Source organism: Scleropages formosus, chromosome 21 (assembly GCF_900964775.1).
Source record: "Scleropages formosus chromosome 21, fSclFor1.1, whole genome shotgun sequence".
Lineage (NCBI taxonomy): Eukaryota > Metazoa > Chordata > Actinopteri > Osteoglossiformes > Osteoglossidae > Scleropages > Scleropages formosus.
Window position 1 is genome coordinate 523,755 of NC_041826.1, and position 26,269 is coordinate 550,023.

The following is a 26,269-nucleotide window of genomic DNA, read 5'->3' on the forward strand; positions in this document are numbered from 1 at the left end:
AAATCACCAAGATAAAATGTATTTTGATGCATAACAATAACACAAACAAATTTTATAATATTGGTCTAATATTGGCAACAAAAATGCTTGAATTCTGTAACCAGTTACCCAATTTATTAAAACTGATATCATGGATTGAATAGGAGAGGAAATTATTTTTTTCCCCATCACTTTCAAACTCTGTCTTGTAAAACACAGAAGAAACATTTTTATTTGGATGGCTCAGTGGAGAGTGCAGTGTCAGAGCTGGCTTCACTTAATTTTCTTTATTTGTGGTGCTCTTCCTCTTTTTTCCTTTATCTTTCGTCTCATGCTAAGAATGAAACACCTTTGACAATCTGTCACCACCAATTAAAGTTTTTGCACGCTATTCTTTATTTTTAAAATTCTACAAGACTAAGGGGTTTGGCCTGTGCCTGCTCTCTGGTGGGTCTGGGGTTCAAGTCCTGCTTGGGGTGCCCTGTGACAGACTGGCGTCCTCTCCTGCGTGTGTCCCCTCCCCTATAGACCTGCGCCCTGTGTTGTCGGGTTAGGTTCCGGCTTGCTGCAACCCATGCTCGGTATAAGTGATTTCAGTCAGCGTGTGTGTATAAGTACTAGAACCAGCTAAACTGATACAAGGTAGAAAGACATTATTGCAAGTATCATTTTAATGGACATCTTTTAATATTAAAATGTTTCTTATCAATTTGTTGTTCTTTGCCTCTGCAACCTTTTCAGGAAACATTTTTATAATTTTGCCCATGATGTTTATGACGAGATCACAAGATAACTGAATGTTTTCCAACTGCATAGAAAGGCACTATGTAATGTGTGACAATAAATTGTCATTTGATCGCAAGATTAAAGCTTTATTTACAATAGCATACCGGAAGTCATGCTATAAAAGATGTGTATATGACTTAAATAATGAGTTAATACAAATTTATAAAGTTTTTTTCAATCTGCTACTTTGGTTGCAAATTACATTTTCAGAAATTAATGTAGTGATTGGTTGAGATTGTCAATGTGATAGGAAGTTGGAAATACAGTGGAATGTCAATTATCCAAACTAATTGGGACCAAGGTTGGTTTAGTTAATCAAATATTTTGAATAATGAAATATACATAAGAATATCTAGTTTATACGAAACAAAGTGTAATGAGGCCTGTAATTATTTTATGCAAGGTTATTACTACTGCATTTTGAAATATGAAGAATTTTAAAAATGTATTGATTTAGGAAATCAGAAAATTATGTATTAAGGTCACAGGAGACACTGAGTCCACACAGTAGAGCTACTAGAAGCACTAAAGCAAACGTGATTTTTAACTCCTGTAAGAACAAATTAAGACTATTTCTATGCTATACGGCATATGTCTTCAAATAAATAACCAGAAACAAATGCATTAAGTGGCAGGAGTAATACTTCATCTTAAGAACCTATACAGTAGAAGTAGATAGTGTAAACATTTTTTTGGGGGGGGCAGTCATGGTTTGAATAATTGGCAGTCTGGATGATTGACCTTTGGATAATCAAAGTTCTACTGCATATGGAATAGTTGCCTTTGTTATCAAACAAGATAGTGTTTGTGTGCTTAGTCAAGCGAAAAACAGGCAGGCAGCAAATAAGATACCTCTTGTGGAAGTAAAATGGCGCAACTGTACAGCATACAGTATGTAGAAAAAAATGTACAAAACACTTGCTGTCATAACATGTGGAATTGCTGAAGTAACACTGACAGTAACCATGTTAAATAACACTATTTTAGTAAGAGCTAGGGCTTTGATGCTGCTGCTTCTCTCACCGGCTTTGCCAGCAAGCTTGTTGCAGGGAGGGCCGCTTTTGGGTGCGGCCTGCTGCAGGTACATGTGGTAGATAGAACTGGAATTCATCATGGCAGGAGCCTTCCTGGGGGACTGCGGTCTTGCACTCTTATCCAGTACAAAAGGGCGCACAGCTGCAGCTGGTGGGGGATCAGGTCTTTCTGGAGGGGGCACAGGGCTGGGTGGCACAGAGATACGCTGCTGGATCTGCTGAGAGGAGGACCCGGGTGGAGCCGGAGGCCGCTGCCAGGGGGGACGTGATGGGGCATCCTTTGGGCGCTCCAGGGAGCTGGCAGAGCCCACTGAGGACAGTGCACCAACACCGGTGTAGCTGCCATAAGGAGGGGGGAGAGGCTTGGCCTGAGAAGGAACTGAGCCAACCATACTGGATTCTAAGCCCTGAAGAGAGACACATATAGAATTATTCAGAAACCACAAAAAAGTAATCTATTATTTCTTCTGAAGTGAATAATAGATGAAATCTGAATGGACCCCACAGGAGACAGGGCTGATGTACCATAATATGGAGTTACCTGGCAGGAACCCTTACCTGACTGGAATGTGTCAGTGTGGGATTATTGAGAAAGAATGGAAGTGAGAGACAAGGAAAGTGGAGAAGCTTACCCTTTCTGCAGGAGCAGTAGGGGGTACTGGGGGTACTGGGGGACGACTCTTCACAGCTGTGTCGCTGGGCTCCTTGTATTCTGGGGGTTTCAGTGACGACCAGCCAGATTCACTAGCTGAGGGAGCAGAAGGTTCCATGATGAGATGAACCCTTCAGGTTTTGTATGGCATGTTTTCAATTTTTGAACCAAAGAAACAGGGCTGTATTATTATACCTGGACATCATAATGTTAGATATAATAGTAGCTTCCACTGAACATACAGGGAGAATTTATCTCATGTCCCATACATCTTAGATGACATTTACATAGAAAAGTTTCTAGAGAGGAATATAATTGGGAAGGAAGCACTGTAAATCAATAAAAAGTACAAATATGCACTCTCTAAATAATACACTTCATTCTCACATGACCACACCAACAGTGGGGTTGCATGACCAGTTATTCTAATAAATCATATACTGTTTTTACATGTTTCTTTTTTTAAATATTTTATGTTAAGTAGAGACAAGCGTTGTGCTTAAAAATGAAACATTCAGTAAAGCGATTTCTTAAGTTTCCTTTCTACTTCGCTGATTTTTTTTTTTTTTTTAAATTCTTGAGAATTTATTAAAAAAGTCATACTGTTATGCACTGTACTGTCAAGTCAGTAAAGAAGTGGGCATAAGGTGCCCTGCCTGGAGAATGGTACGTGAAGGTATTGTGTCAGTGGGCACTGACCTGATTTGGAGCGGTTGTGGCTGACATTAGTAGTACCATTGGAGGGCTGTGGTTTCAGAGGCTCTGACACAGGTACCTGAATGTATGGCCCCACAGCAGCTACTCGTCCTGAACTACCAATCACTGCTTGTGGGGTGGGGCCTTCGTTGATTTTGTTCAACTTTTCGTGAGGGGACAAAAGACATATGAGCCCTCAGTAGAGATATTCATAAAGCAGCGGGTGTTGTAGTGGTTAGAGATTTTGCCTTACATTTAAATAACCCATCTCAGAATCCCAACTCCTAATGCAGTACTCCAGAGCAAGGTACTTACCTGGTATTGTTCCAGTAAAAATTATACATTAAAAATGTATATAAGAAGTTATTAAAAATGTAAATGTAAATATGTAATGTAATGTATGAATGGGATAAACATTTAAGGAGCTCAGCATACAAGCCGAACACTGTGAATCAACCTGGAGGAAGGCATCAGCTAAATAAAAAACTAATAATAAAATGTATCCCTTCACCTGTACATTCCAGTAGCAATTAGTCTTGATCATAATTAGATTTTCCAGATGTACCAGTCCATACTGCCTTACACCTGTTAAGTGAATGTACCATGCAACACAGTTCTAATAATAACAAAAGCTAAACTAACCTAAGCTAAAATTACTAAAACTAAACCTCACCAAAGCTCAAATGTGTCAATCAAAACATATAATGTATTATGTCTTGTGTAAGGTAAGAGTTTCAAACAGGTCAACTACAAATCCATGCAACTGAGTATAAAGCAGCAATCCAGAACAGCAGGCAACATCACTGAGACACGCAGAGGCAGAGTGAACCAGGGCAGAGGACAACGGTGAGGATATGCCCTTACCGGGACATCTCCTTTCTGATGTGCCTCAGCCTTCTTCTTGTGGAGTCGCTCGCGCAGCTCACTAATGCGCTTGTCCATGAGAGCCACCTCAAGGTTACGCTTGTTCAGCAGGTCTTTGTGTTGTTGGAGCTTTCCACTTTGCTCCTGGTTGAGCTTGTTGCGTATCTGCAGGATGCACAAAGTGTAATTTACTACGAAAACGAACGTGAAGGCAATGGGCCGAAGTACTAGGCGTCTGAAAGGAGGACTGTCTGTCTACTCCAGGCCTTAGAGTTGATGAAAATGTAGCTCAGTCTCTGTCTCATTTTCCCCCCACTAGCAAAAGCCCCCTAATACCAACTTTCTTTCCAGTACTATTTTGCATGGCACTACATTGACTGTAATGATTCAATGAGTTTGGAAAAACTTCTACACCACAGCATCGAACACTACTCACCAACAGTACTAGCCCACCACCCTGTTCAGGTATGTACCCTTAATAGCCTCAGCAAATATTCTGTTAGTTCAGTCTATGATGGTTTAAAGTGGCAATTCTGTGTACGTTGCACTGAATAGAATCATCTCAAAAGAGTACTGTGATGAGTTCCTGTGTAGTTAATCAGGAGAGTGCTCACCTGCAGCTCCTGGTACAGTCTGCGCAGCTCAAGGGCAGCTGTGTTGGGCACCTGTCCACCCAGCTTTGCTCTACGCAGCTCTTCCAGCTGCTGTGTGAGCTGCTCCACTTTTAGCATGGCTGCCTGCAGCTCATGCTGCTTCTCCAGGAACATGCTGTTGATGTGCTCTACCTCCGCTGCTGAGACAAAGAGAGATGAGGGCTTGTGAAGCAGGGGGATGCACAGGCCCCCAAAAATACGTAGACGGATGTCCATTTATGAACAGGTACACATATAGACAAAAGCTGACAAGAACAGATACAAAGCAATATTTGCACAAACAAGCAATCTCACATTTCCAGCATTTAAAAACATGTATGTTATGCAGTGGAAGGGATTGGACAAAACAAATTTCTAAAAATGAAAGGACATCTAAAGCAAACCACAAGTCATATAAATAAATTAAATTCCAATATCGGGTGGCATTAAGCATTTCTTATTTGCTAGATAAGTGAAAATACTTTACATTCATATTATATAAAATGACAATATGACATTTAACTGGTAAATTTAAAGTGAATTTTAGATTGTGAAATAGCACTGGGGGAGTATAAGCCCTTACTGGTATTTTCATATGATCTATGTACACTCAAACACTGACATCCAGACACGATTCATTCCTGAAAATTAAGCTGTGAGGCAGCAGTCTGGGGAGAAAAAAAAAAAAAACATTATCACCAATATTTTTCCAGATTCAGTCCCTTCAGTCTCTTCCCTTTCTTTCAAAAACTCTGAAATGGGAAACCTCTAACTAGCTATCTGTATTCCTCACTCAAAATGATCTTCTTCATGTTCATCAGTCTGGATTCAAAATCAGACATTCCACAAAAACAGCCCTCCTTGCATTATCAGATGTTCTCCAGTTAGGTAGAGCAGCCCCCCTCTCCTCAGTCCTTATCCTCCTCGACCTGTCCACCGGATTCCACTCGCTTCTCTTGGACAGCTTGGAATCAAAGGAACAGCACTAAAATGCTGCGAGTCCTACTTATTAGGTAGATCTTACAAAGTGGTCTGGCATGGCACCTGTCACATACCTGCCACCTGCACATCTCTGCCTGGATGTTTGATCACCACCGATTACTCAGCCTCTCCAAAACAGAGATCCTTCACCTCCCAGCTGGTCCGTCCTGTTTTCAAGAGCTCTATCACTCTGGACAACTCACTCACTTCACCTACTTCATCGGGTAAAAGCCTGAAAGTAATGATCAACTCAAGTCTGTCTTTCAACATATCAAAGCCACAACCCACTCCTGTAGATATTTCTGCAAGAATCTCACAACAAACTCCGCAACTCCTGATCCAGGCTATGGTGATATTCCAACTGGACTGATACAAAATGTTTCTGCAGAAGTTATGTTTGACCTGCCTAAGCATTCCCAAGTATCCCTCCTCCTCATCTCTCTCCACTGCCTTCCTGTATCAAATTCAAAACTCTGGTTACAGAACCACCAATGGATATGCTACTTGATATCTTTAAGACCTGTTCACTCACTATGCTCAAATCAGACTGTTACGCTCCTCCACCTTTGCCTGCTTGGTGGTCCCACAAAGAAGAGGTCCAAAATCAAAAGTACAAGATTTTTGGTTCTGGTGGAATGACAAAGGGAGGTGAAATGATCTGCTGAATCTCTCTCAACATTCAGGAAGGGTCTCAAAACTCACCTCTTTCAGACTAACTGCTCCCCTTACCTCCTATGTGCTCAGTAAACGTGTAGTATGTATTCTCTTGAACAATTTAAAGGAAAACCCTATATGCAGCTACTTGTGCAATGCATACTGCTTTATACAGTGGTATGTGACAAATTCACTGTACTTAAAAACCACATCTCTCCTTCTGTTGATGTAACGCACTTTTCGACTTGCTCTTGGAGATGATCATGTTGGAGAAAAACATATGCTAACACATTAACGAATAAATGTAAATGTACATGTAAATGCATTTTTAGTGAAGAAAAATTATGATAACCTGGATAAGTGTGGGAAGATAACTCAAAAATTTCACTAAACACATGTTTTTTCTAAGATGTACAAAGAGGGCAATTTCATTCATTCATTCATCTTCCTCCGCTATTCAGGGCCGGGTCGCAGGGGCAGCAGTCCGAGCAGTCCTCCAGACTTCCCCCTCCCCGCACACCTCCTCCAGTTCCTCTGGGGAAACCCCAAGGCGTTCCCAGGCCAGCCGGGAGACATAGTCTCTCCAACGTGTCCTGGGTCTGCCCCGAGGCCTCCTCCCAGTGGGACAAGCCCGGAACACCTCCCCAGGGAGGTGTCCAGGAGGCATCCGGAACAGATGCCCGAGCCACCTCAACTGGCTCCTCTCGATGCGGAGGAGCAGCGGCTCTACTCCGAGCTCCTCCCGGGTGACTGAGCTCCTCACCCTATCCTTAAGGGTGTGCCCAGCCACTCTGCGGAGGAAACTCATTTCTGCCGCTTGTATCCGCGATCTCATTCTTTCGGTCATGATCCAGAGTTCATGACCATAGGTGAGGGTAGGAACGTAGCTTCGCCTTACGACTCAGCTCCCTCTTCACCACAACAGACCGGTACAATGACCGCATTACTGCGGACGCCACACCGATCCGTCTGTCAACCTGCCGCTCCATTTTTCCCTCACTCGTGAACAAGACCCCGAGATACTTAAACTCCTCCACTTGAGGGAGCAACTCCCCCCTAACCCGGAGGGGGCAATCCACCTTTTTCCGACTGAGAACCATGGCCTCGGATTTGGAGGTGCTGATTCTCATCCCCGCCGCTTCACACTCGGCTGCAAACCTCCCCAGTGTACGCTGCAAGTCTTGACTTGATGAAGCAAGCAGGACCACATCGTCCACAAAAAGCAGAGACGAGATCTCGCGGCCACCAAAACAGACACCCTCCGTTCCCTGGCTGCGCCTAGAAATTCTGTCCATGAAGATAATGAACAGAATCGGTGACAAAGGGCAGCCCTGGCGGAGTCCAACATACACCGGGAACAGGTCTGACTTACTGCCGGCAATGCGAACCAAACTCCTGCTCCGGTCATACAGGGAACGAACAGCCCGTAACAGCGAGCCCCGAACCCCATAATCCCGCAGCACCTCCCACAGGATGCCACGAGGGACACGGTCGAATGCCTTCTCCAGGTCCACAAAACACATATGGACTGGTTGGGCAAACTCCCACGAACCCTCCAGCACCCTAGTGAGGGTATAGAGCTGGTCCAGTGTTCCACGGCCAGGGCGAAAACCGCATTGCTCCTCCTGAATCCGAGGTTCGACTATCGGTCGGATTCTCCTTTCCAGTACCCTGGCATAGACTTTCCCAGGGAGGCTAAGGAGTGTGATCCCCCTGTAGTTGGAACACAATCTCCAGTCCCCCTTCTTAAAAGAGGGACCACCACCCCGGTCTGCCAGTCCAGAGGCACCGTTCCCGAACTCCACGCGATGCTGCAGAGGCGTCAGCCAAGACAGCCCCACAACATCCAGAGACTTGAGAAACTTGGGGCGGATCTCATCCACCCCCGGAGCCTTGCCACCGAGGAGTTTTTTGACTACCTCAGCAACTTCAGCCAGGGTAATGGACGAGTCCCCCTCCAAGTCCCCAGCCTCAGCTTCCTCTACGGAAGGCGTGTCGGAGGGATTGAGGAGATCCTCAAAGTACTCCTTCCACCGCCCGAGGACATCCTCAGCTGAGGTCAGCAGCGCACCACTTCCACTGTAAACAGTGTTTGTGGAACACCGCTTCCCCCCTCTGAGTCGCCGAACGGTTTGCCAGAATCTCTTTGAGGCCGACCGAAAGTCTTCCTCCATGGCCTCACCGAACTCCTCCCAAGCCCGAGTTTTTGCCGCGGCGACTGCCAGAGTCGCGCTCCGTTTGGCCCGTCGGTACCCGTCAGCTGCTTCAGGAGTCCCATGAGCCAGCCAGGCCCGATAGAACTCCTTCTTCAGCTTGATGGCATCCCTTACCTCCGGTGTCCACCACCGTGTTCGGGGATTGCCGCCGCGACAAGCACCGGAGACCTTATGGCCGCAGCTCCGAACCGCCGCCCCGACAATGGAGGCGCGGAACATAGTCCATTCAGACTCGATGCCCCCCACCTCCCTCGGGACCTGGTTGAAGCTCTGTCGGAGGTGGGAGTTGAAGACCTCTCTGACAGGGGCCTCCGCCAAACGTTCCCAACAGACCCTCACTATGCGTTTGGGCCTGCCAGGTCTGTCCAGCTTTTTCCCTCGCCATCGAATCCAACTCACCACCAGGTGGTGAGCAGTTGACAGCTCAGCCCCTCTCTTCACCCGAGTGTCCAAGACATATGGCCGAAGGTCAGAAGAAACGACTACAAAGTCGATCATCGACCTCCGGCCTAGGGTGTCCTGGTGCCAAGTGCACTGATGGACACCCTTATGCATGAACATGGTGTTTGTTATGGCTAAACCGTGACTAGCACAGAAATCCAATAACAACTCACCGCTCGGGTTCAGATCAGGGAGGCCGTTCCTCCCAATCACGCCCCTCCAGGTGTCACTGTCGCTACCCAAGTGGGCGTTAAAGTCCCCCAGTAGAACAACAGAGTCCCCAGTGGGAGCGCTTTCCAGCACGCCCTCCAGGGACTCCAAGAAGGCCGGGTACTCTACACTGCCACTCTACATTCACCGGGGTAGACTCCAACACATGGCGGCTAAACTGGGGGGCTATTAATAAGCCCACACCCGCCCGCCACCTCTCACCCTGGGCAACGCCAGAATAGTGGAGAGTCCACCCTTGATCGAGAAGAGTGGTTCCAGAACCCAAGCTGTGAGTGGAAGTGAGCCCGACTATATCTAGACGGTATCTCTCAACTTCCCGCACCAGCTCAGGCTCCTTCCCCGCCAGTGAGGTGACATTCCAAGTCCCAAAAACCAGAGTTGGCGCCCGAGGTTTGGGTCGGCCGGGCACTCGCCCCCAACCACCGCCCAAATCACAATGCACCGGCCCCTTACGGTCTCTGTGGCAGGTGGTGAGCCCACCGAAGAGCGGCTCCACGTCATGGCTCCGGGCTGAGCCCGGCCAGGCCCCGTGGGCATAGACCTGGCCACCAGGCACTCGCATGCAAGCCCCCCCCGAGGCCTGGCTCCAGGGTGGGGCCCCAGTGACCCCATACCGGGTGGGGTAAACGAAAGCCTCGATTTTATTTTCTTCATAAGGGGTTTTTGAACCGCACTTTGTCTCGTCTGTCATCCAGGAGCTGTTTGCCATGGGAGACCCTACCAGGGGCATATAGCCCCAGGCAACATAGCTCCTGGACTCATTCAGGCACTCAAACCCCTCCACCACGGTAAGGTGGCGGTTCACGGAGGGGAGTGCAATTTCACTGAGAACCAAATAGTTATGTATAGATGTATCTGTTTGGTTAACTCAGAAACACCACATACATTTTGAGCACTATTTTTTGTTTGTTCCCTTATTTGCTGCCTTTTGTAAACCCACTGCAATACAAGTGTCTTATTTCACTTTGTTCAGTGGGATCCAGCTTCCCTACTTTACACCCCTACTAAAATCATTTCTCCTTTCAGACTTTTCAAGCTTTTTTACTGCTTTTTTTCCCTATTTTCTTTATATCATACATCTTTACCACCAACAGCATAAGCTTCAAGTGTACAGATTGTACTAAGGACTTGGGTGTTCTGTTTGATGGAAACCTGTCATTTGTGTCTCATGTTACTATACTGACTAGGTCGTGCTTCCTTCAGAACCATAGCCAAATTAAGGCAATTCCTATGTCTGCAAGATGATGTATCTAGCACCCCATGCTGACCCCAGTCTTCACATCAACCGCAGGGTGCCAACATGGGTATTTCATTGAGGTTGTCAAGTGAGCACCTCCCTTTGTCACTGTTTCATTGAATTAGGCCCACGACACCTGAGGAAGGCTAAACAGTGCAATCTGGAGTCTCAGACTCTATCCGCCTCCACATGTTAGATGCCCTTCACCTTCAACAGATACAGCAACTTCAAACTCAGCTGCCCCAATTAAGCAATACCACACCTCCATAGGTACCACCAAATGAACCAGCTTCACAAACTTAAACCATCTCAGATAATACCACACTTCCACACATGCCAACAAAAGCTGCAAAAGCACCGCTCAACAAACTTAAACCAACCCAATTAACAAGGCCACACCATCTTACACACCAACAGCTGCCCCCATTGCTAGCCACATGCCACTAATTTTACCAACCACTACACACCTCCTTCATACCTGTAACCCCAAACTACCCTGCTCTCTTCTCAACTGTACCCATTGACTTGCCTTCACAGCTGCCTCAGACAAGTCTTTCACTGTCACTCTTAACAAATGGCCTCTAACTCCAAATCCTCCTCATAACGATGTAGATGATTTATCCAGAAACTTCCTGATACCGACCTCTAGTGGTCTCACATGATCCCATCACCTATGGTCTCTTGCCTCTGTCATCAGATCTGCATACTTTACCAGTTTCTGCTCATATGCCAACCCCACCTACCAAGACACGGCCACTCTTGCACAGCATTAATCCCGCCCACCTGCACAAATCCAATCATATTATTTATACTGCCAACAGGCAAAGAATTTACTAATAAACACTTGTTCTCAAAAACACCTGTTAAACATTTAAGTACTTGATTATGGAGTATAGCGCTGCTGTGCCAAGCTAACCTTACGTCCCGACAAAATAAATTGGACTGAATTCTTTGGGACCCTTGAAAGAAAAGTAGAAAAAAAAGTTCTGTACAAGTAAAAACTGGAGGTTCATGTCAAACAAATTACCAATATGGCCTCTGTTTGCATTGTTTCTGAACAGCAAACCAAAAACTGGGGGGACAATGTCTGGATTCTGAGTAATTTTGGGGATGTTGGGTAGTAATTCTTTTTGTCCAGATAACTGACTATCCAGATAGTGAACATCCAGATAAAGGTGTCTGGGTGTCTATGAAGATAGTGGGGGTTGCTCCACAAATACAGCAGTTAGGTTCCAACACAGGAGCGCCAGCACCCATACATGAGGGTCTGCACCCATACAGGAGAGGCTGTACCTACACAGATTTCCATTCAGAACCTTGTTGTTGTCCACTTGGCCCCTCATGGCACGAATCTTCCTGAGCTTGGCCTCCTGGCTTTCAACTCGTTCTTTCAGGCGCTGTAACTTCTCACTTTCAGATTGAGTCTGCTGCTGCCGTCGTTCCTGCTGCTTCAAGTAGCGCAACCGCTGCTCCTGAGGGTGGGATGGGGGGGTGGGTAGAGGTACAGAGAGTAAAGGAGAGGGGAATGGACAATGAGTGGAAAGAGAGGTACACAAAGGAAATGAAGTTGATACAGGGACAGAGGTGATATCAAGGAGTAGAAACCAGACAAACAAAAAAGAGGATAAATAACAAGGACAAGGAACCGCAAGGGTGACAAAAAAGGATTGAGGACAAAGGGTAGACAATGAGAAAATTACAAGATAAGTATACTTTAATCATATGGTTACAGACTAGCTGTGGATAATTCTCTTTTCAGTCAATCTGAATATTAGCAGAGGTTAGTTGTTATGAGGTACAATTACTTGTTTACTTGTACTTCTGATGATATACTTCTCAGAGCAGTTTTTAGCACAGATATGTTAGCACAGTTTTTCCATATTGTAAGAGTTTATTTTTCTACAAGTCCACATACAACTGCTATATTAACTGTTCTAGCAGGGGAAAGACTCAGACATACTGTCATAAATCACGGAGGCAAAGCAGGGATGGAACCAATTACTGACTTTTTATATCAACAGGAGCAGAGCAGGGTCAAGGTCGTGGGGCAGAAACAAGGACAGAAGCAGTGAAGTCGTAGCAAGAGAAGACAGGATCGTGGTTGGGGACATACTGGATTGAAACGAGCAACAGGATCTATGGGGTCAGGCGATAGTTGTGGTCATTGGACAGGCAGGGTTAAAGCCAGAACAGAAAGCACTATGTCTGATAAACTGTGGTTGTATAGAGACCTGGGTCGAAGACAGGAAGGGATACTCAGAGACAACATAGCCATACTCAAGGACAAAGCTAGGTCAGTACCTCTGTCTGGGAAGGATTTGTTCAACTAGGAAGTGTGAAATAAGGCATCCAAGCTATTTTGAAGATTCCAAACATTGTGGATCCCTCCTATTAATGCAATGTCTTCAATATTGTTCAGCTGTGTTGGGCTCACCTCTGGAAGATACTAGTGGACATTGTAGAATACCAAGGGGAAAACACTCTTAAACACTCTTCTGAAGACATTCCAGTTCATAGTCTGCGCCATTTTGACACAGACTATGCCAGCAATTCACGAACCACGCTGAACCAAGAAATCCATGACCTTCATTCATTCTATTCTTTCTTTTAGCTTTGGTAATGTACAGCAGGTTGGTCACGTGAACTGGATATCTTAAAAAATGGCAAGTTCAAATCCACAGTAGAAGGTAATATCATTTTTATGATATGATGTCTATTACTCAGCTTTTACATTTATTCCCCCATTAGTGTGTGAGTGACACAGAGAGAGTGTGCTTCACTGATGTATGGATGAGTGATCCTTTGTAAGTAGTGCATCTAGCAGTGTAAGGCACCTTGGTGAATAAGGTGTGTGAGTTGGTAACGCTACATAGAATCCATTGTAAGTCGCTTTGGAGAAAAGCATCTGCTAAATACATAAATGTAAATGTATTCATTTAGCATACACTTTCTCCAAAGCCATTAAAACATTGTTTGCACACTGAGTTACCCATTTATACAGCCTGGTAGTTTTTGCTGAATTCATTTTGGATAAATACCTTGCTCAAGGGTACTACAGCAGGATGTGGGATTCAAACCTGCACCCTCTAAGCCCAGAAGTGGCAGCTCTAACAACTACACCACATGCTGTCCCCTTCTAAATGTGGGGCAGAAAAGTTTTGCTTTTTGCCATAGGTTTACTTTTCAACACAGGGGGTGTAGTGGCGCAGTGGGTTGGACCACAGTCCTCCTCTTTGGTGGGTCTGGGGTTCGAGTCCCACTTGGGGTGCCTTGCGATGGACTGGCGTCCCGTCCTGGGTGTGTCCCCTCCCCCTCCGGCCTTACGCCCTGTGTTGCCGGGTAGGCTCCGGTTCCCCACAACCCCGTATGGGACAAGCGGTTCTGAAAATGTGTGTGTGTGTGTTTACTTTTCAAAAAGCTAAGAATTCTGAAGCCAACTAAATGGCTGGATAAAACCAAAATTCTCAGATTAACTTAATATAATGCTATATCTGCCACTGTGCACAAAGACCTCAGTGATCACTTGTGTGGAACTGAACAAGCGTCAGCATGACCACAACAGTTCAACAGTTCCTGGATATTACATAACAAATTGTACCACAATTTACAGAGCCTCCATTAAAAACACCCCGATCCTGACCAAACCACAAGGGAAACCTAGTCTGTAAGTGTAAGAAAAAAATGGATTTGCTGTTATGCTTCAAAAGAGCATCAAAAGGTTTCTGTGTGTATCCAGTAAACATTGAGTGTGCGGATCCATCAGGGCTCCATCATTCATCCTGGCCATGTTTCACAAGCACACAAACCTCCGTACAAATGGGATGTAGCAGGAGAGAACTGCAAAGTGCTAGGTCACCCAAAGTGAAATCCAGCCCAGTGTGAAACAGTGAAACTGTCCTTTGTTCATATCTTACATACTGCCAGTTATGTGGATGTTCTACATAAAGCCACCACACTCATTAGCGATGTCACTACCACAATGAAAGGGTCACTCTTTAGAATGCAGCCACCATTTTCAATAACCACTTGTCCTTGTCAGGCTTGTGGCAATTCAGAACTTATCCTGGAAGCCCTTATATAATATGTACACACAATGTCTACAACTGCTTTTCTCAAGCGGGGTCACGGCAAACCAGAGCCTAACCCAGCAACACAGGGCGCAGGGCTGGAGGGGTTGACTGATCCCTGGTTGATTGTGATATATGTAGGTTTAAACTGTGACATCAAACAAAGTTACTGTACTTTGAGAATTGCATGTCTGCATCTATGCCTCTCCATCTTAGTGTCCTCTAAATGAATAAATGTATTCATGTAAAAACTCTGTGTGGTGCAAATGTTGAATTGGATGATGCAGACATTGTTCTTTCCTTTCAATACTACATATCAGAATCAGAATCAGAACGAGATTTATTGCCAAGTATGTTCACACATACAAGGAATTTGTCTTGGTGACAGAAACTTCCACAGCACAGACAGAATGACAGTGACAAGACACAGATGAGAAAATAGAATACGTGAATAAAGGATAAAAAATATATAAAAAAATATAAAGTACACAATATACAAAAATAGTCACTAGACATTATATATATGTACAGGTATGTTCTATACAAATGCAGGGGAATGTGAGTGAGAGATATGATGTGATAAATAGATATAATTATAAATACAAATAATTACATATGTATAATTATATATGTAGTCTCATATATCCTAATAATGGGAAACACAAAACATATTTTTTTTTTGAAAAAAACAAAAGAATTATTCACAAATGATGCAATCGTAAGAACATGATACAAACTTAGCTAAATTGATCAGAATTAAAGGTTAGCCTAGAAAAGAGTGCCAAAGTGTTGTTCATTTCCAGGTCCACAGTGACATGTTCTAAAGGTTGTGTCTGTTGACAAAAATTACCATTAGTGCAGAGGTTCTTAAACTTTTACAGGCGCGGACCTCCTTAAGAACCAGATGAAAGCTTAGGACCTTCTCCTCTAGAAAAATGTCCATAAATAAATTAAATACTGCACTCAATTTATTGCACTAAACCTTGATTAGCTTCACATAGAATTATGTCATTAGACAGTAACAGCAGAGTAATATTGTTAGTGTTGTTTTCAAAGCAAGCCTATGCTTCATCAACCCTGTGAGGCCCATTCATGGACTCCCAGGCATCCCAAGGATAGCAGGTTAATAACAACAGGCTTACAGTAACTGGAAATAAAAAACAAGGAAAAATAGAGGGGAAGAAAAGATTGAATGTAAGCATAAGAGTCTTTTGTGCCCACAGGCCGCTGTGATAGTTTCATAGAAGAGCAGCAATTATTATGTGTTTTATTTCTCAGAAATAAATCCTTAAATCTAAACATGTATTTACTGTATGCACAGATTGCAAAGCAATTATTACTGTATATTGCACATGGTGAGAAGTAGTTGCCATGGCAATAAGATGATAAACAGTCCACGGTGAATACATTATATTACTCAGAAAGCCCAGATATCGCAATATTCTTCTAATGAAGCATTCATATCCACTATAACCATCCCTCACTAATTTAGCTTTCAGACCCAGTTGTGTAAATTTGAGTTTATCTCAGTGATGACAAAATCAAACCAACAATTCATCTGCATAATGTCACAGTCACAGACTGATAAAATTAAGTCCTATGAAGCAGAAAGCCAGAGAAAATACCTACAGGACACAGTGTGTGTCTCTGTGTATGTATGTATGCATGCATGCATGTTTGTATGTTTATATATGTGGGTGGATCTTTGAGGGGTCCTTTCATGTAATCATGCATGCAGAATACTCCTACACAGCACTTCCCATTCATATATTCCTCCATGTGATTGCCCAACACATCAGCTCTGAAAGTGCTGGTTGTGCACAGCAATAAAAAGCAAACCCAGCAGCACATGATAACATTGCTACTTTAGCTGCTGATCTTCACTCTGGTGCCTGCTGATATTTAACCATACAAACTATTCAGAAAAAGCTTTAAACTGTTGCAGGTATGTGTGGATTCTGATAAGGACCCCCAAATTCTCCATGAAAACAGAAGAGTTACTCTCTCATACCTCCCACATGAAAGAAAGTGTTTCTAGCCACAGCTGTGTTGCTGCATCGGGATTTGCCTTGTATCAGACAAGCATCTCATGAAAACACTCCTCTTTGACAAACACAGTGTATAATGAAGACAGTGATCCACCCAGACAGTTATATCACAAAGCCCATGAAATCCTTCAAATGATCAATCTCAGTCAATCCAAGACAGCTACTCCCTTTCTGGGTTAACAATTACTAATCACTATGTCATGAAGTTTTTGGAGTTACTGAAGGAGCAGTATGCAAAAATTTGGGCAGCTCTCAGCAAATTACATTTTAGTTAATTTTATAAGTGAAAAGTATTGCTACACCCAAATCAGACCACTTCGCTCTTCTACTTCTGCTTGCGTGGTGGTCCTACGCACGAAAGGTAAAGCACAGAGGTTCTCAGTTATGGCTTGGAACTGCTGAAACTCTGTCTAAATTTACATTTATATTTATTCATTTAGCAGACACTTTCCTCAAAAGCAACTTACAATGGATATTATGTAGTGTTATTAGCCCACACACCTTATTCACCAAGGTGACTTAGATTGCTAGATACACTACTTACAATGGGTCACTCATCCATACATCAGTGAAACACACTCTCTCTGTGTCACTCACACACTGTGGGGGAACCCGAACAGTATGTCTCTGGACTGTGGGAGGAAACCGGAGCACCTGGAGGAAACCTACACAGACACGGGGAGTACATGCAAACTCCATACATTCAAGAAGGGTCTGAAAACTCATCTTTTCCAGACTCACTTCATCCATGATCTCTCAAGCTCATGTATGGTGTAAATGTTCATGCACAGTAACTTTATGATTATGCCCAGATAACCCCTTTCACGGCTGGTACTCCTGTATTGTATGTAAATGTTTGTGTACCTTTAAAAACAAAAAAAAAAAAAAGGTTGTAGGAAGATGAATCCTGATCACCTATTCTGAGTTTTATGCAACTACTCGTATGATGGACATCGGCGCATAAAGTGGAAAGAAACAAACTAAGTTTACTTAATCACATGTCTTCAACTATGTCTCTCTTTCTCCTATTGCAATGCACAAATTGTATTTTCTCTGAGATGTATGTCGCTTTGGAGAAAAGTGTCTGCTAAATGAATCAATGTAAATGTAAGTAGTAAACTGCTGCACGAAACTGTTTAAAAAAAACACAACATTTGCAATTGTTAATGCACAGTTACTTTTTATTTCATAAACTGTAAATCATAAGAACAAAGAAAATAGTAATTACGGCCTGTGTAAAACTTTGGACACCCTAGTGTATCAGTATTTAATAACACCCCCTCTGGCACATATCACAGCTTGTGAACGCCTTTTGTATCCAGCTAAGAGTCTTTCAGTTCTTGTTGTAGGAACTTTTGCCCACTGTTCCTTGCAGATCTCTTCTAATTATGAGATATTCTTGGGCCATCTTGCATGCGCAACATGCTGAAGATCTGTTTAAGATCATTGTCTTGTAGAAGCCAACCCCTTTTCAGCTTCAGCTTCTTGGCTGTTTAAGACTCGCATCCAGGATTTGCTGATATTTAGTGGAATCCATTCTTCCCTCTACCAGTACAATGTTTCCTGTGCCACTGGCTGCCACACAACTCTAAAGCATAATGGATCCACTCCCATGTTTAACAGTTGGAAAGGTGTTTTTTTCCATCAAATGCTGCTCCTTTTTTTCTCCAAACAAACCTTTGTTGATTATGGTCAAATAGTTCAATTTTTACTTCATCGGGCCACAGCACTTGTTTCCAAAAGGCCTCTGACTTGCCTACATGCTGTTATACCCGAGATGTTGACTTCTGTGATGGTCGCAGGTAAGGCTTCCTCCTGATGACAGTCTTCCATGTAGACCGTGTTTGCACAAGTAACGCTGCATGTGGAACAGTACACCACCACTCCTGTGTCAGCCAAACCTTCCCACAGGTCTTTTGCAGTCATATGAGGGTTTTCCTTTGCCTTTCTGACCAGCGTTCAAGCAGTCCTCTCAAAGTTTTCTTGGTATTCCAGATCTTGCCTTGATTATCTACAGTTCCCCTTAACTACAATTTCTTGGTGACATTACAAACAGTGGAAATTGCAAACTGGAAGCACTTTGCAATCTTTTTATAGCCTTCCCCTGCTTTGTAGGTATTAGTTACCTTCATTTTCAGATCCTCACTCAGTTGCATAGAGGAGTTCATGGTTGTTGAGTGACAGCCCAAAGTTTGGCATGTCAGGGAATTTATTAAGCTCTGCAGCTGTCAACAGGTGACAACTCCCAATGGCTATTAAGGCCTAATGAGATTATAAGGGTCAGGGACCTTGCAAAAAAGTCTATCACTGCACAAGTGGAGGGGTGTCCAAACTTTTACACAGGCCACAGTTACTACTGTCTTTGTTACTATGATTTCCAGCTTATTAAATATAAAGTAATTGTACAATAACATTTGCAAATATGTTGTTTTTTAACACACTGTTTTCTACAGGAGTTTCTTACTACTTTTCACTTACAAAATTAACTAAATATGTAATTTGGATGGGGCTGCCCAAAATTTTGGATAAAACTGTAGTCCCTGACTCACTCCAATGGACAGGACATGCCTGCATTTATAAAAAATCATGAAGATGTAGACTGACTAGGGCAAGTAGTACCAACACAGAATCATTCAGCCTTGTGGTTCTACAGGAATACAGGTCTGATTTTGGAAGTTAACAACACTGATATTCTAGGGGTGATTTCAATGTTAAACATAAAAGCACTTTAAACAAAAAGCATCACAGCAAAGTGTGGCGATCACACTTGTGACATAAAATTACATTATATTATGTGCTTACCTGTTGGGAATTAATTACTGAATGCTGGCAGGAGAAAAGAACCTCAGAGTAGTCACAGGCCAGTATATTAGGGCTAATACGATGGGTTGATGATATGGATAAACTCCTTGGGGTTATCGAAAACAGACAATGCAACTCTGGCTGGTATTTAATGCATCAGAAAACTGTGTGCACGTATATTTCCAGGACACATCTGTGATGAAAGTGATATGATGGAAGCCACCACCACCAGAGAGGAGTTGACATCAATAATAATGCCAATAACGGCATTTACTTACTGGCAATGAAGTCATCAAAAATAATCTCAGAAGCAGTTCAGCACTATCACTTAGCAATGAGAAGTTATTAGCACTTAGCAACAATATTATTAGTAGTTGTAAATTGACTTAAAAGTATTTTTTTTTTTAATTCTAGAATGCCCAGGAGGGGTGGGCAGCCACTGGCAGTTGGACCCCCAGAGGTTATTTTCCTCTTTTGCCTTGTGGTTAGGAGTTTCTTATTCTTTTCCTCTGTTGCCAGTAGGCATACTTACAGCTTTAATAATTACATAGTAATTGTAGTAATTTAATGTATAGCCAGCCTTTTTTTTTGTATTATGCTTCTGATCCTTTGTTTAGTGTTCTGTGCCACTGTGTGAGAAGAGCACTCTATAAAAATTAACTTAAATTAAATTAGATTAACTTATATTAAATTAATTAGCGATAAGCCCATCTTGCATGAACCTGTTGGCATTAGGTTTCACATACTAGTAAGCTGAGTGCACCAGCAGCCAAGAAGCAGGACCACCAGCATACAACAAGGTAATGAATTTGACATACCCCATTCTCGGAACTCGTATCTTGGTTGCCTGAATTCCTCCAGTTGGGTTGGTCCTGTGACAGCTGGCTCCCTGTGGAGACACATACATATGCTGATTTTTACTGCCACCAAAGACCAGCTCTCACTGACACGCACAAATGCAGGTTGTGTGTCTCACTAGACTGAGTGATGCTAGGGTCTGCAGTGCATCTGTGAGCTAGGGTTGCAGTGGCAATAGGGAAAGCAGAGAAGCCCAGACGTCCCTCGCAACTTCCTCTAGCTCAACCTGGGGAATCCCCAGCTGCTCCCAGGCCAACTAGGAGATATAATCTCTCCAGCGGGTCCTGGGCCGACCTTGGGGTTTCGTCCCAGTTGGCTGTGCCTGGTACACCCCAAAAGGGAGACGCCCAGGGGATATCCTTACCAGATACCTGAACCACCTCAACTAGCTCCTCTCAATGCGGAGGAGTAGAGGCTCTACTTTGAGTTCCTCCCGGATGGCCGAACTCCTCACCCTGTCACGGGAGTACCACCGCTCATTTCAGTCGCTTGTATCTGTGATCTTGTAGCAACTATTGCAGCAACACATCATCAGTAAGGTAAAACCAACCTGTCTCATGTTGGTGTAAACCCAGCTCACGTTGAGTACTAGAGACAAGGCAAGACAAGATATGTGAAGTTTAAAATAATCAATGTAATATATTCTGGTAAATACACTCATTCTAAATTTGTTGCTTGCAACAAGTTCTAAAAATGTAGGGACAGGAGTACGTGTACCACTGTGTTCAATCACCTTTCCTTTTAAAAACATTAAATTATCATTTGGGAACTGAAGATGCTAATTGTTGTAATGTTGAAAGTGGGATTTTCCCCCATTCTTGCTTGATAAAGGACTTCAGCTGCTCAACAGTCCTGGGTCTCCACTGGTGTGTTTTCCACTTCATAATGTGCCACATGTTGGCAATGGGAGACAGGCCAGTCTAGTACCCGTACTTTCAGATTGCGACGCCATGAGCTGAATGTACCTTGGTGTCATCTTGCTTAAATAAGCAAGGATGTCCCTGAAAAACACGTCTAGATGGCAGCATATGTTGCACCAAAATGTGTATGTACCCTTCGGCATTAATAGTGTTTTCACAGATGTGCAAGTTTCCCATGCCATTGGCACTAACACACCCCCATACCATGACAGAAGCTGGCTTTTGAACTTGACCTTGGCAACAATCTGGATGATCCTTTTCCCTCTTTGGCCTGGAGAACATGATGTCCATTTTCTCCAAAAACTAGTTGAAAGGTGGCCTTGTCAGACCACAGCATACATTTCCACTTTGTGTAAGGCCATCTCAGATGAGCTATAGCCCAAAGAAGTTGGCGGCATTTCTGGATGTTGCAGATGTATGGCTTCCGCTTTGTGTAGTATAGTTTTAACTTGCAGTTGTAGACGCTGCGACGAACTGTGTTTACTGACAACGGTTTTCCAAAGTACCCTCGAGCCCATGTGGTCATATTCATTACAGAAAAATGTTGGTTTTTTATGTGGTGCTGTCTGAGGGCTCGAAGATCACGGGCATTCAGTACTAGTTTGTGGTCCTGCCTTTTATGCACACAGATTTCCTTGAATTCTCTGCATCTTTTAATGATGGTATGGGCTGTAGATGGTGAAATCCCTGAATTCCTAATGTATAATAATGTAAATAACCAGGGTGATTAGAATTCATGACTGATGGGCTGTAGTTAACATTGATCGAAATTCCTCTGGTCATTACAAATAGTGTTGCATGAGGAGTCTTTATGCTCCTTTTAGACCGAATCATGTTAGAAGCACCTGTCACTCCACGCCTGCATCTCCATCGACAGCACAAGACCAATCAAGCACCAGACACCAATCGGAGCACGCATCCTTAAAAGACCCTCCTCAGCTCTTGTGCACTTGCGGAATCTCACTGAGCCAACTGTCCTGTCTGTGCTATGTCCTGTTCTTCCTTGCCCCTAGCTTCCTGCCTCTGTTCTCCGGCTTTTGACCCTTTGCATTGTCCCCTGACCATGTCCATGGATCCTCGCTCTCACTCTGACCACCGATAAACCGACTCTTTGCCCGTCCCCGACAACAAGAACTCGCCTGATCCCTTGGTTCCTGACAAACAATCCTGCACTTGGGTCCAGCCGCCCCATGTCCTCGGTTCCGCCTGATAGCACCACAGGTCAATAGGTGCCTGTCCCAACAATTTTAGAACATGTTGCAGGCATCAAAATCAGAATTAGCTTATATTTATTTACTTATTATTTGTTTATTAGGTAAAAGATTACATATCTCATCTCTCTGTTTTCAGTTAAATAGAGGTAAATGTAATATGTTTACAAATTACTGATTTCTGTTTTTATTTGCATTTTACACACTGTCCTAACTTTTTTAGAAAGGGGGTTGTACTTTAAATTGTAAACAAAAAACAGAAATTAGTTAAAGATCTGTTATTTTATAGTTGCTAATTTCTTTTGTCCACATATTGCAAACTCTGTATCCAAATGAAGAACTCATCTATTTCATCTGCTTCATTGGTTAAAAGCCTGGAAGTAACCCGAGTATTGACTCAAGTCTGTCCTTTAAAACCATAACTAGATTCTGCTGATATGTTCTGTGAAACATCCACAGGATCTGCATGATTCTCACAACAAACACCCAAAGGGTCTTGGTTCTGGCCCCAGTGTGCTTCCTCTCTCATTCAGAACTGCTGATTCCCTCTCCGTATTCAATAATAACAAAAACTTATTCATCCTCACGGGGGGAACTCAGTCAGACTGCTACTATGACGATGCCAAATTCATGTCTCTAGACTGTAGGAGGAAACCCATGTGAACACAGGAAGAACATGCAAACTCCACACAGACTGATCAGGGATCAAATTCACATTCTCTTGTGCCATCCAGAACAACACAATCCCTTTCAGACTCTCTTCTTTCCTCACCTTGAATCTGCTCCATAAATTTCCACTTGTTTAAAGACATGTTTTAAACATGTTTAAAAATTACTCCCTATCAATTCTATATGAAGCTGCTTGTTTAATGCATGTTGATTTTACTGCAGTACTGGACTAATTGGCTGAATTTCAAGAATTGCGTGTTTCTGTCTGTATGCCTCCATCTGATGGTAAAATGCACTTTTGTTTACCCTGAGATGCACTTTCATGCAGAGGAAAGCATGTGCTAAATGAATAAATATAAATGTACATGAGTGACAAAGAGGCAAAAAAAGAAAAGGCCTGCAAAGACAGCTCATTGCTGCCCCTGCAGACGTACCCTGGTTCACGGTGTCAGCAGGCGAGTCCACGTGCCGCAAGAAGAATTTCACCTCCTGCCTCCTGGGCGCCCATTTCTGCAGGTGTTCGTACATCAGGTGGTCGAAGGGGATGGCTCTCTCTGTGGGGCAACAGATGGAGGCGTGGCCAGAAGGAGCAGCAGTCAGCCAGAATGAGACCAACCGTAAGGTGCATTGTACTGATGCACATGACTCCTAGGCCTGGAACCCAGTCTGTTTCCATTAGTTCAGTGCCATTAGGTTATAGGTGGGGTAAGTGGGAGACCGACTGGGAACACAATCTCTACTCAATGAAGCAAGACCCATGAGAGAACCAAGGAGTACAAGTTAACATGGCTTTCTGCCCTCAACAAAGAAACTCTAGAGCAGGGGATCTTGAGCTGGGGTCCATAGGCTTCTTAAGGGTCCTCGATAGGCTCCAGAGTTCCCTGAAATGCAGGCTTGCTTTGAAAATAACACTAACTGCCGGTGACACGGAGGCACAGTTAGCAATGCAATTAGCAGTGCTGTCTCACAGCACCTAGGTAGTGCAAGAGGATATGAGTTCAATCCTTACTCAGTGTGTGTGGAATGTGCATGGTCTTCCAGTGTCTGTGCTGGTTTTCCCCCACAGTCTAAAGACATGCTGTTCAGGTTCACCTGTAGTGTGTGACTCAGAGAGAGAGTGTGTTCCACTGATGTATGGATGTGTGACCCATTGCAAGTAGTATATCTAGCAGTGTAAGTCACCTTGGTGAATTAGGTGTGTGGGCTGATAACACTACATAGAGTTCACTGGAAGTTGCATTGGAGAAAAGTGTCTGCTAAATAAGCAACTGTAAACTGGAATGTCAAAAGGAAAACATTAATATGCTGTTGCTATCTATGAAACAATTATATGATGGTAATCAAGTTTCAGTGTAATACACTGAGTGCAGTCTTTTCTCTTTTCTTAATTTATTTATGGACATTTTTTTAGGACGTGTCCTCATCTTTCATCACATTCTTAAGGGTGTCCATGGCAGAACAGGTTAAGAAGATCTGGGCTAGAGTAGCACACAACCAGTTACAGGCCAGTGGCATCTAGTGGCAGTTTGAAACATTCAATAGCAACACATATCATTGAAGCTGATGCCCTTACTCGTTCCAGTTTCCTTTGAAATGGGTCTGCTTATTCAGAAATTAGGCTTCTCCAAAAACAGCAAACACACACACACACATTTTCAGAACCGCTTGTCCCATACACTTTGTTTACAAATATTTATCTCATTGTGTCTCTAAATAACTAGTTCTATTCACCACTATGATGAAATCCACACACACACACACACACACACACACACACACACAGTCAGAACCGCTGGTCCCATACAGGGTTGCAGGGAACAAGAGCCTACCCGGCAACACAGGGCGTAAGGCCGGAGGGGGAGGGAACACACCCAGGACGGGACGCCAGGCCGTGGCAAGGCACCCCAAGCGGGACTCGAACCCCAGACCTACCGGAGAGCAAGACCGTGGTCCAACCCACTGTGCCACAGCACCCCCCTGATGAAATCCAATAAAAGTAAATTTATATATCACTATACCAACTCTAAATGCTGAAATTCTGTACCACAGTGGACCAAATGAGCAGCTAACAAGCTGGAATGAAAACCCAGACTCGTAGTAGCAGTGAAAAGTTTGATTTTAATAGTGGTTAGAGTTGCTACCTTTGTACATAAAAGTTCAATTCTCAACTCTGGGTATAGTTCCTTTGAGTGAAATACTTACTCTAAATTACTCCAGTAACATTACCCAGCTGTGTAAGTGGGTAAAATGATTGTAAGTACCTTAATGTTGCCAAAACCACAACTCCTCTATGTTCCTTATCCAGTTCTTGATGCTGTCAAGATTTTTTGAGATGTACATCGCTTTGGAGAAAAGCAAATGCTAAATGAATAAATGTGAAATGTAAGTCTGATCAGGAAATCAGGTGCCAGGTGTTCCCAGCTCTGCTGCGGTGATCACCAGAGATGTAGGGCACTTGTGGGTTGCTTGGCTTTTGCTCTTCTGCCAAATTCATAATTTTTACTGACACAGCACATGTTATTTTTGTCAATGAATCGATAAATTAATGGAATGACCCTCAAACAGGACATGATGGAGACTCAGATACTTTGGGAAGTTCACTGCTAATTCTTTTGGCTCTTAGTGTTCTAGGAAACACCAAGGGACAATCCAGAAGAATGTATAATCCACCCCAAAGTGCTAAAGCAGTTAAAGCCAGTGGAAGACAAAACTTGAATCTGCTGTGGACCAGACTTGCTAAAATCCCGATATGCACGCCGGGGCTTGTCTCTTTCTTACCATTGCCGTTCCACACCTCAGCCAGGTGGCAGCTGCTCTCGCCAGGTGCCCTGCAGAGATCCACCACATCACGACACGTTGTCTCTGGGGTGACTGGCACCTCTGCCAGTGTCTGCTGGCCTTTATTCAGGTAAACTGTCAAAATCATCTGGGAGGGAGAGACAAAAAGGAGCGTGATGCACACTTGGGATGTCCTCACATACATTTAAAATGCCAGGAGTAATACAGGAAATGTGGAATTTCAGCCTTTCAATATATGACACTGACTAACCATAATTAACTAAATAAGGAATTCATAAAATTTGTATAAATTTCCCATGTGATAAGGAGCTGTGAACGTTCACACAGAGCAGTGAGAAGGAAAATTTTACTGTTTCTACTGATAAGTTTATTATTTATTTAGGCATGAATATTACATCACTTATTAAAAGAATACTAAGCAACACAGAAATATTCAAAACTAAGTACGGAACTGTATTAATGAGGGTTATAATTAACCATACTGTATTCCGG

At 43.5% G+C, this 26,269-nt stretch overlaps 1 protein-coding gene across 3 annotated transcripts in view; it reads right to left on the reverse strand.

Moving 5' to 3' along the window:
- LOC108941975 (apoptosis-stimulating of p53 protein 1-like) overlaps positions 1 to 26,269 on the reverse strand; it is a 38,830-nt gene that overhangs the window by 5,391 nt on the left and 7,170 nt on the right. For 2 of the 3 annotated variants that reach the window (XM_018764952.1, XM_018764950.1), the window contains exons 2-10: positions 25,757 to 25,904; positions 23,413 to 23,532; positions 20,139 to 20,209; positions 11,701 to 11,875; positions 4,626 to 4,804; positions 4,012 to 4,176; positions 3,151 to 3,310; positions 2,432 to 2,547; positions 1,789 to 2,206 (exon numbers count right to left, since the gene is read on the reverse strand). In XM_018764952.1, coding sequence (XP_018620468.1) covers positions 1,789 to 2,206; positions 2,432 to 2,547; positions 3,151 to 3,310; positions 4,012 to 4,176; positions 4,626 to 4,804; positions 11,701 to 11,875; positions 20,139 to 20,209; positions 23,413 to 23,532; positions 25,757 to 25,904 — 1,552 coding nt within the window. The remainder of the gene's footprint in view (positions 1 to 1,788; positions 2,207 to 2,431; positions 2,548 to 3,150; positions 3,311 to 4,011; positions 4,177 to 4,625; positions 4,805 to 11,700; positions 11,876 to 20,138; positions 20,210 to 23,412; positions 23,533 to 25,756; positions 25,905 to 26,269) is intronic. The other variant, XM_018764951.1, reaches the window with a different exon arrangement.